Genomic DNA, 11,606 nt, shown 5'->3' on the forward strand with positions numbered 1-11,606 from the left:
ATAAATGATCGAAATATGTTGTATTAATTAGATAAATATTAAATAGTTAGTATAATAAGTATAAAAAAATAATACAAATCTCCTTTAGGGTTAGGATATTATGGTGTGTCTCTTCCCAAAGTTAGACAGATAAACTCTTTCCAACACTTAGGAGGCTTTTGCTGCTTTATTGCACACCACAATAAAAACGCTGAAACAAAGTGAAACTACAAAACTCAGTTATCTCTCAAAACATAACAATAAGATACAGTTTTAGTATAGTTCTTTGAATGTCTTAAATTAACATTACACAACTTTATAAACAGTAACAAATGTAATATACATTTATTAAAACATTACGATTCTTTATACAGAGGATCACAAGATGATTGACACCCTTCATGCATCCTTTGAACTGTCGGTGTAGGAATGATATAACGTTACCGGCATTTGCAGCACCCGGACTATTCACATAAACGGACCGGAAATGGTCCCATCATGTTATCGTTCCGCTGCGGCTCTTTGGTAGAGTATAACGTAGCTCACAAATATGCGTAAAAAAACTTAACATTTAAAATGGAAAACACTAGCAACGGCTCCATTATGTTTAATAAAAAGAAAATTCGAAGCAAACCATGTATAAATGTTAAAAATGCTTAGATAGGGACGTAAGTAGTAAACTCGGGTTAATGTCTGACTCTGAATGAAACTATCAAAAATGTCCCACGAGCGAGAAAAGAGTCAACGCTGGGACTGGGACAGTCCTCAGTGTCGAGCACAACTGGATGAGGTCTTTTTCCGCCCGCATGACTACATCCAGACTGGCAGTACTGAACACAAGGAGTTCTGGACCTTCTTTGAACGCTTTCAAAGGTTTAAAGCCAAAAGAGACATGTCGGGGTCCAAATCCAGCAGGCAGGAATCACACGAGAAAAAATCCAGCAAGAAGTCTGCATCTGTGGATCTTGGGCTCCCTAAGGACTATGATGCCAGATACAGGATCAACATTTCAGTGTGCTCCAGAGACGTGGAGGAGCGTCTGGGAAGATCGGATCACAAGAGGCGCAGAGAGACCTCAGGTCCTGGCAGCCAAGAGATCACAGACTGCCGTCTTGCCCTCCTTCACTTCCTAGATTTCAACCAAAAGCAGAGTTTCATTAAGCTCGCCAAGTTAAAAAGGGAACAGAAGTGTCTACCCATCTTCCAGTACCGGGATAGGATTGTGGAGCTGGTGAGAACTCATCCAGTGGTTGTGGTGGCTGGAGACACAGGGTGTGGAAAGTCCACGCAGGTTCCGCAGTATCTGATGGCATCAGGGTTCAGCCACATAGCCTGTACTCAACCACGCCGCATTGCTTGCATCTCGCTGGCCAAGAGAGTCAGCTTTGAGAGCCTTAACCAGTACGGCTCCAAGGTAATCATAATTCATTCATTTGAGATTCATTCTCACATGTCAGGATGCCTAAAATCCTTTTGTGTCGTATGTTTAATCTGTAGGTCGGGTACCAGATCCGCTTTGAGGCCAGTCGTACCCCTGCTACCAAACTCTTGTTTCTGACTGAGGGTCTGCTGCTCAGACAGATCCAGCATGATGCTTCGCTGGGTCAGTATCAGGTGATAATCGTGGATGAGGTGCATGAGCGACACCTGCACTGTGACTTCCTGCTGGGAGTTCTGCGTTCACTGCTGCCGCTGCGTGCAGATCTGAGGCTGGTTCTCATGTCCGCTACCATTAACATCAAACTCTTCTCCAACTACTTTAACAATGCACCTGTACTGCAGGTGCCTGGTAGACTCTTCCCCATTCAGGTAAGCAGTGAAAGTCATCCAAATGCACAGTGAATTTACTTAAAATTTGATTTTGACAAGTTTTTGATTGTAATTGTGTTTCATTTCAAGTGCATTTAAACTGACTTGGGTATATTAGGACATTTAAGTAGGTTTAACAAACAAACCTTACAAAAACAATACTCGTGTGCATATTGAAACAAAACAATGGTACGGATATATGTTAAGATATGTGAGGGTAAGGTGTTTTTAAATGAAGGGAACGCAAACATGCATTTTAATCTAGGACTACGATAAGCCCCGTCCCATAAACATTAAAGTCACAGTGGCAAAAAGTAAAAAATAGAAATCCAGGCGTCGTTTAATGAAAGAAGGGTAGATCAATGTCATTATATTGGTGATATATAATTGGAGGTACATTTGGTGTCCAAAGTCATTTATTTTTCTTTTGTTTCCAACTGGTTATGTATTTATTACTTTAATAATTGAGTACTCATTGTCATGGATCACAGGATGTTACAGGCCTTAACAATATAATATTTTTGGTAGAAAGTGTCTTATATAGCTGAAATCATGATATCCTGTTAACACTGACCACGCTTACATGCACCCTCATATAAGGGCTGTCATGGTTATGAAATTTTGCTGACGGTTAATTGCCTAATAAATTGTGCCGATTATGACGATTAATTGCCTGTTAGGGCTTTGACATTTGTGACGATTAGTTGTCTGTTTTATTGCTTTGACATTTAATTCTCACATTTTTTTTTGTTTGTTCCTGAAATCATTTTCACACATTGTTGTGATTATTTAAATTAAATACTTTGCAAGGTTTACATGGCAGTAAATATTAATAAACATAACACATATTTTAAAGTAATTATTTAATGAATATATCTTTCAAAAAATGAAAATTCTTCATATAATAAACACAGTTAAGTTTCAAAATGCAATCAAAATAAACTGATTACACCAGAAGAGTTTTACCTGGCAGTTAATACTGCTTATCAAAGTTTTGCAGCATTTCTTTAAATGCAGTTTTTTTCCACTGTATTGAATGGCTTTGCATTGTATCACGTTACACTGTCACTTAAAGGAGTAGTCCACTTTAAAGATGGGGTCCATTGGCTTTTTATAGTAGAAAAAAATGGTAAGTCAATGGGCCCTATCTTTAAAGTGAACTACTCTTTAAGGAATGCCATCTGATACGGTCTCATTTATGCATGCGCTTCAGCTCCCCCTTGTGTTTTTTAAAGAAATGTGCAGTCATTGCGGTGATCTATAATCATCGCGGTGAGGTCAAACAATCGCGATGAGACGATTATTTAATCATTGTGACAGCCCTATCCTTATAATTCGACTAAAATGCGATTTTGGCAATATTTAAATTTTACTTTATTTCATATAAACACAATACTTCAATAAAAATAATGTGACTAAGCTCATCAGTTAAGTTTATCATTTTCTCATCCTCATGTTGTTGTAAACCTGTATGAATTTCTTTTTTCTGGTAAACACATAAGATGATATTTTGATAGATGATGGTAGGCACACAGTTGATTGTAACCATTGACTTCCATAGTAGGAAACAACTACAATGGAATTCAATGAGTACCGTTAGCTGTGCTTATCATCATTTATCAAAATATCTTCTTTTGTGTTCACCAGAAAAAAGAAATTCATACCGGTTTACAACAACATGAGGATTAGAAAATTATTATTTTTCATTTTTGGTTAAACTTTAAATTTAAGTCAAAATTTCTTGGAATTTGGTAGTTTTCACTTAACACAACACGACTCTGTCAGCAGTCTGCCTTTATCCACAAACAGCTCAAATAACGCGACAACAGCATATAAAACTGTTACTGGCACTGTCATAATATTTCTGTCTTCATCACGGCACAGAAAAAGAAAATACATCCATAAGAATGCTTTGTCATTTAATTAAAACAGTGGACAGCATATGTGAGTTCATCATTTGTGTTCTGCATTGGGCTATGTGTGAATGATAAGCACAATCATTAGCGAATAATCATAAAATTAAAGCTGCATGTTACCAGCAGTGAAGAGGTTAACTCCAGTCATGTAAACATCTTACTGCACTTTAGTCCTTACTCTGATATTATTGGAAATAATCACATTATTGGTGTACAAGTAAACATAGTCACTATTACTCTACCAGTTTGACAGTAACTAAATTGTCGCTTTCTCATCTGTATTTTATTTTCTAATCTGTGTAGGTAATTTACCAGCCTATTCCTCCAGAAGAGCAGGTGTCCCGCTCGGAGAAACTGGACCCGCGGCCGTACCTGCGTGTGCTGCAGGGTATTGATCAGCGCTATCCGCCGGAGGAGCGAGGTGACCTGCTGCTTTTCCTCAGTGGAGTGGCTGAGATCTCTACCATTCAGGAGGCCTGTCAGACTTACGCCACACACACCCAGCGCTGGATTGTCCTTCCTCTTCACAGCACCCTTTCACTGGCACAACAGGATAAGGTTTGATCATTCAAACATCATTGAATGTTGCAGTTGCTGTGCTTCAGAACCCGAATTTTATATGAGCGTTTCTTATTTGTGACTGAAAAGCTATTTTTTGTGATTTACTGATTTTAACATACAATCATTATACATTATGTAAAGAAGATTCTGTGAAAATATAACCTTGACATCTTGACATCAAAGGGGACATATCATGAAAATATGAGTTTTTCCATCTTTAAATGTTATAATTGAGTCCCCAGTGCTTCTATATAATAAACCTGACACCCATTTATAACTGCTTTGAGTGACCTGCTTTAGATAACTTAAGGGAATTTGTTAATATATGTCACTTATAAATGTCTCCTTTTAATTATTGTATATTTAACCCCATCAGGTTTTTGACATCGCACCTGCAGGTGTCAGAAAATGCATCATTTCTACCAACATTGCTGAGACTTCAGTCACCATTGATGGAGTGCGCTTTGTGGTGGATTCAGGTACTTTTGTAGGTCATCTGTATTATATTTTAGAAGTAAAACCCACATCAAGCGCTGTTAAAAAGTTTTTTTTTGGCAGGTAAAGTAAAAGAGATGAGTTTTGACCCAAAGGCTAAGATGCAAAGGCTCCAGGAGTTCTGGATCAGCCGGGCCAGTTCAGAACAGCGCAAAGGACGTGCGGGCAGAACCGGGCCGGGTGTCTGTTACAGACTTTACGCTGAGTCCGACTATGACGCCTTCGCTCCGTATCCTGTTCCTGAGATCCACAGGGTGGCGCTGGACTCCCTCGTACTGCAGGTGCTGACCCTTACATCTGCTTGTCCCGCCCCAAACACACACTTCAAGCTGCATGCAAGGACAGGACAATGTCCATACAGTTTAAAGACACAACCATGTTGTTTTTTGCAGATGAAGAGTATGGGTCTGGGAGACCCTCGCGCTTTCGTTTTTATAGACCCTCCACCCGCGTCCAGTATTCAGACCGCAGTGACGTATTTGAGAGAACAGGGGGCGCTAGACGAACATGGAGAACTCACCCATATTGGCAGGCTGTTGGCTCAACTACCTGTCGATGTGGTCATTGGTAAGAGTTTCCTAACTAGCTAGCATCACTATTGTAAATGCTAATGCATTTTTTAATGATCTCAGGCCATCATGCCACCATTGTTAAACATATCGTATACACGTGTTTGTTTCAGGAAAAATGTTGGTTCTGGGTTCCATCTTTAAACTGGTTGAGCCGGTGCTGACGGTTGCCGCCGCATTGAGCGTTCAGTCTCCATTTTTACGCAGTGCTCAACACAACCCCGACTGCTCCACCGCCCGCCAGCCCCTGCAGAGTAACCAGGGAGACCCTTTTACCCTCCTGAACACTTTTAATGCATGGGTGCAGGTCAGCCTTTCAGCCTCTCTGTGTGTTTAACAGTGCATCATCAGTGCTGATGTATTCAGCGATGTGTGTGTCTCTCATCAGGTGAAGAAAGATCGAGGAAGTGGCTCCAGGAAGTGGTGCAAAAGAAGAGGACTGGAGGAACAGAGGCTGTATGAGATGGTCAACGTGAGACGACAGTTTAAAGTAAGATCTATTACATAGATTTCTTTCTATGACATCACTTCATATGCTTTCTTATGACAACTTGTGTTTTATGGTGTCTTACAGGAACTGTTGCGAAGTCACGGTTTGCTGGAGGATGATACGGGCGGCAGGTCGCAACCGCAGGACCGAGCTCAGCGCAGGAAGAGACTGACCGAGAGGCAGAAGCTACACCAACTTAAACGAGACCACGAGCTTCAGGAAAACACCAAGAGGAAAGTTCTCCGTCTGGAAGAGGGACTGGAGGGAGATGGCTCGTCTGGGTCAGATGATGAGGGAACGGCATCAAACAAGAAGAGGAAAGATGAACAGACCGTGGACATACAGGTGCCTCTTAAAGGAAAATGTCCTTCATAGACAGGGGTTCAATTCTATCTATAATATTAGGCAGGTGTGTTTAATAAAATGTGTTATATAAGGACACACTGTCCCTTTAAGAATGGAGTTGAATAGCCCTGTCAAAGTAAGACCACCTCTTTGTGTGTGGAGTAAATGACCCCTAGCTAGGAAACGCACTGACCAGTGTCAGGTGACCCAAAACAAAGATATTGGATATAACAAGGTGTTGATAAGGTTCAGAAATCATCATTCTAATTTACTCAGCAATTCTCCTGCATCCTGATTGGTTGTCTGGTTTTACAGGAAGTGAAGTTCAAATTGCGTCACAATGTAAACGAGCTCCAGGAAGCTGCGCACGCCAGTGCAGATCTGTCATCACGGCAGCAGTCTCTGCTCAAACTGGTGCTGTGCCGTGGACTCTACCCACAGCTGGCCATGCCCGATGAACATAACGCGACACGCAAAGACTCTGAACAGGTAACTGCTAAATGCACACAAACAGTCACTCATTCGTCATGTTTGTGCAATAACAGATTGATGTTATTTCATTTAAATGGAATTACTTTTATGCATTAGGTGTTCCACACACGTAACAAGCAAGGTGTTGTGATTCACCCAACCAGTGTGTTCGCCACCGACCCTGAAGTTCTTCACGTCCCTGAGCAGGAGTGCAGCGAGTTTGGTACACACTGTTGCTTCTGAAATAAACTTATGACATGATTATCTCAAACTTAAGGGTTCTTCACACTATGAACGATAAAAATTATTGTTTTAAAATTGTTCTCCGTTGGGGCTGCACGATATTAAAGGGACACTCCATTTTAAATCGCAACTTTTAATTTTCCATTTGTCTTAGTACACGATGTAACTACAGAAGAGGCAAGTTTTAAATAGCAAAAATATACAAACTCTTTGGTTATTTTTAGTGCAATGCTAATGGTCTAATCAGATTCAATGGATTGTGCTAAGCTATGCTAAAAGTGGTACCGCCAGACCCAGAGATCGGCTGAATGGCTAAAAATCAAATGTTTAACTCTAGGGTAGCTGAAAAATGAGTATATTTAAAAAAAAGTGGAATGTCCCTTTAAAGATGAATGTGATAACTTTAACATTCTTTCTAAACTTTTATTATCATAAATATGATAATACATTGACTATATAGCTAACTTTGACTATGCATACTCTTTTGAAGTATTCAAATCATTTAATTACTGCAAATGGGAGGGTGAGCGGTGGACTGAGCTGTTTGTTGCAATTCACAACTTCACCGCTAGATGTCGCTAAAATCTACACACTGCACCTTTAAATTTGTAAATTAAAATGAAACGCATTAAAATATGTTTAAAAATGGAAAATTATATTAGTGTGTACTCTTATATAGTTAAAGTTATCATCACAGTGTGAACACCACCTTAAGGCCGAAGTATCGTCTATTGTTTACATGTATGTGGTTGGGCTGCTTAACGATGGGGGATTATCACGCTTACGGGTTTCATGGGCGGGACTTTGTGCATGTCCACTTCCGACGTAGTTAGGTTAGGTATCTAACATCCTGTAAGGCAGTGGTGGAATGTAAGTTACTGTATTTAGTGCATTTTTCACGTAATTGTCTTTGAATCTATAGTGCATACTTTTGACTTACATTTTTTAACAAATTATCTGTATTTTTACTTTACTACATTCTTACAACACCATCGTTCCTTTTACGTATCTTTCTCAAAAACTTTTCTGTTCAATCTGGACCAGCAGAACTGGCATTACGATCCACCGGAATGTGCACAAAGGTTGCTGAAAGCGCAAGTACTACGTATCAGCGTGATAATCCCACATTAATCGCTTCCCAAATACAAGTTTACATCACTTATGTGTGTGTACTGTCACTGTGTATAATAATGATGTATATATATAAATACACACACATGCATGTATAATTATAAGCATTTATACTTGTATATAACATAAATTATATGCAAATGTACAGTGGCAAGAAAAAATATGTGAACCCCTAGGACTGAACTGGTTTTCTACAGTGATTTGCCATAAAATGTGATTTGATCCTCATCTAGGTCACAACAATAGACAAACGCAATGTGCATAAACCGACAAGACACAAATAATTCTAGTTTCTTGTGTCTTTTTTGAAAACGTAGTTCAGATGCTTTTTCTTGCCACTGTATATACACATGTAATTATTTCTTAAAGGCGGAGTGCACAATGTTTGAAAGCCAATGTTGATATTTGAAATCACCTAAACAAACACGCCCCTACCCCAATAAAATCTGGACCTTCTTTTAAAAGACCCGCCCCACACATATGCAACCCGGCAAGGATGTTGGTTAGTAGACACGCTCCTTACTGCTGATTGGCTATAAGTATGTTTTGTTTGTCGGCCCGTCTCCTTTTCTAAAGCGTTTTTCAAACATTGTGCACTCCGCCTTTAAATGTATACATGCATGTGTGTGTATTTTTATACATAATTATTATACACAGTACACATGAATGCAATTAATCGTTATGCAACCCTAGTATAGCAGGGTCCGTATACAGTGCGTGCAATGCAATTTTTGTCATCAAAAGGGTGCACATGTACTGTATGCCCACCTTATTGAAACTCTGTGTACATTGTACGCAGAACTTTAAACGTCTGTGTACATGTAAACTATATAAATACTATAAAACTATACTCTGCAATGCTGTGCGTTTGACCGACCATGTACGTATGTTCACGTAAATGTTAAAAACAGACTATACTCCGGTCTTAAGTCTATCGATCTTTATATCTCAGTGCTCTATCTCACACTCACTCACTCTTTGTAGGTGCTGATAAAGGGCAGAGTAATAGGCACCAATTGCTGGCTTTTGTTACTTTACTGGAAACCAACAAGCCTTATGTGTCAAACTGTGTTCGTGTTCCAGCCCTGCAGGTCAGTGAAAGTGACTTTTCCTAGTAAACATTATTTGGCATTTGATGTAGCATACATACCTTTATGTAAATCAGCATGTCTCCTAGAGACCCGACCATCTCGGATGTTCACCTCCAGTCGTGATCTCTCTCCGTAGGCCCTGGTATTGGTCGCTAACTCTGTGGACACTAATGCAGACTGCACACGGGTGGTGGTGGATGGCTGGTTGGAGTTGGGTTTGAGCGATGGAAATACGGCCCTTAAGGTTCTCTCCTCTGCCCTCACTCTGCGAGGGGAATGGGAGCGACTGCTTCAGGCCCAGCTCGGCCAGGCCGGCTCAGGTTCCACCGCTGGGCTTGGACTGGGTGGACCCAAACCGTCCCGTAGGGACCTGGAGAAGCTCTGCGAAGGTCTTGTGCGATTTCTGCTCTACACTGAGGTAATAAGTTTGTCACGTTTGTCAATGTAAATTAATGTTTGCCAAATGCATTAGTCTGTCTGGTTTATATAAGTCTAACATCTCCACCCATTTAGGTGAGTTACAGTCTGAGACGACTGACAGCGCTCCAGTCTCAGAACCTGTATGTCGGACCCCAGCAGGATAGCGAACTCTCCTCCACCTCAGTGCTCGGCTCTCTGTTTCCCGGCACGAAGGCGGAGCCGGATCCCATTAAAGGAGGCCTGCGTGTCAGCCACTTCTTCACCTACAACTGTCTGTGTGTACGTGCTCTTCATATGTCCACAAATATTGCGTTAAGAAAAGTGGGCACGTGTAGTTGCTATTCTTACAGGTGTTTTGTTTCTCGTCCCTCTTTTAGGACTCTAAGGACCTGTATAGTGAATGTCTGCGTACGTTTTGGAGCTGTCCTCACTGTGACTTTTACATGCCCCTGACACCATTGGAGCGCATGCAGCATGAGGCCACCTGCAGGCCGGCAGAGGAACAGCAGCCTGAGGATGGTGAGCAAGTGAAAGCGGAAGCATCCATTAACAGGATCATGATGTGCTGTGTTTTTTGTTACTGATATTTTTTGGTTGAAAGCATGATGGCTTGTCTTAACTGGAAAGAAACATACAAATTAGTGGTTGCTCATACATATATATATATATATATATATATATATATATATATCATATGAAAAATGTATTTATGTATGTGTGGGTGTGTATATCTTTCTTCAGCATGACTAATACAAATTTGTCTTGACAATAATGTGAGTTTTCTTCTAAATTAATAAATGAAAACTATTTCTTTTTACAGAAGCTGAAAGTGCAAAGCCTTCTGCATCGTCTTCATCTCATCTGACCAGAGTTTATCACTGTGATATCTGTAATAAAGACCTGAGCCTCACCTCAACAGAGATCCTGAAGCACAAACGCCAGCACCTGTCCTGAGATCCTGACTCAGCCTTTATATGATCTGCAATCGTACAGGACCAGTTCATCGGTTTCATTTTTTTGATGGCACATTGGGAGCCTTCTTGGTCTGGTGTGTAACATGATGCTGAAAGGTCTTGTTGTTTTATATAATTACAGTTACAAATGTGTTTCATCATAAAAAGGTAGCTTTTTTTATGTTCATTGCTTTTGGTTGAGTTGGTCATGATGTTGCACTGTTGTGATTGTGAAATACTGACTGGTGCGCCCTCTTGTGGACAGTAAAGAAGGTGTCTTGTAAAATTGGCCCAATTTAGTGGTTATTTAGGGGTTTCAAACTATGGTAAGGACCCCCAAATATGATAAAAACTTATGCAAGGCACCCCATCTTAAAATATATATCCATTTCTATATTTTTTCTATAAAAATATTTAAACTGTTTAATAAATAGTAATTTTGATATTATAAAGACAGCTTAGTGTTTTGAAATAATTGACTATTCAGTAGATTTTTTCTTTGCCTTTTTTCCCCTTAGAAACTTCTGGAGTTCCCCAGAGACCCCCATTTGAAAACCCCTGATTTAGATTATTGTCAAGACACTTGCCAGTTCGCAGTAACTTACTGTGATTTAAATAAAACAATCTTCTTATTGTTGTAATGCAAAATTATGTAATATATACACATTTTAATATAAAAATAGACTACTTTGCAATACAATAATAAGAATTTGGAGTGCACAGTGTATGCAAAATGCACTTCCTGTGGATTTTAAGGTAAAATATGATCAAGATGTTTGACTTATGGCAGATTCACAATGGTCCCCAATGCATAATTGCACTGTACAGTGTTGTACTTATGCCACTATATTTGTGGAAGTCCCAAATCGTGTTTCTCTTACGTTGGATTCATTTCAGAAAGCGTTGTGCTGTGCATAAACATGTAAACAGGATTCAGAGTGCAAGCTTTTCATTAAAATATAGAGTTAGGGTTTAATTAATGATACAAACCCACGATATGTAACACCTCAAAGCAGCAAATTGGCACAAAGTCAGAGAAGTTAGACAGCACAGAAAATAAAAACCCGTCTCCAAAAATAAATAAAGAATTAGAATAAATATCTCAATAAATATATAAACAGGTAATATTTTCC

At 39.7% G+C, this 11,606-nt stretch overlaps 1 protein-coding gene across 1 annotated transcript; it reads left to right on the plus strand.

Annotated features, from left to right (window-relative positions):
* Positions 1-458: 458 nt before the first annotated feature.
* On the plus strand, positions 459-10,925 carry dhx34 (DEAH (Asp-Glu-Ala-His) box polypeptide 34). The gene is made up of 16 exons (XM_055175047.2): positions 459-1,393; positions 1,477-1,788; positions 4,008-4,262; positions 4,642-4,744; positions 4,824-5,041; positions 5,153-5,327; positions 5,443-5,636; positions 5,718-5,819; positions 5,904-6,164; positions 6,480-6,653; positions 6,753-6,858; positions 8,994-9,100; positions 9,237-9,518; positions 9,614-9,799; positions 9,898-10,039; positions 10,341-10,925. Exons 1-16 carry the CDS (start codon positions 683-685, stop codon positions 10,472-10,474), a joined length of 3,462 nt encoding a protein of 1,153 aa, XP_055031022.2. The 5' UTR covers positions 459-682; the 3' UTR covers positions 10,475-10,925.
* The last annotated feature ends 681 nt before the right edge of the window (positions 10,926-11,606 follow it).

This window comes from Misgurnus anguillicaudatus, chromosome 15, assembly GCF_027580225.2.
Source record: "Misgurnus anguillicaudatus chromosome 15, ASM2758022v2, whole genome shotgun sequence".
In the NCBI taxonomy this organism is placed as follows: domain Eukaryota; kingdom Metazoa; phylum Chordata; class Actinopteri; order Cypriniformes; family Cobitidae; genus Misgurnus; species Misgurnus anguillicaudatus.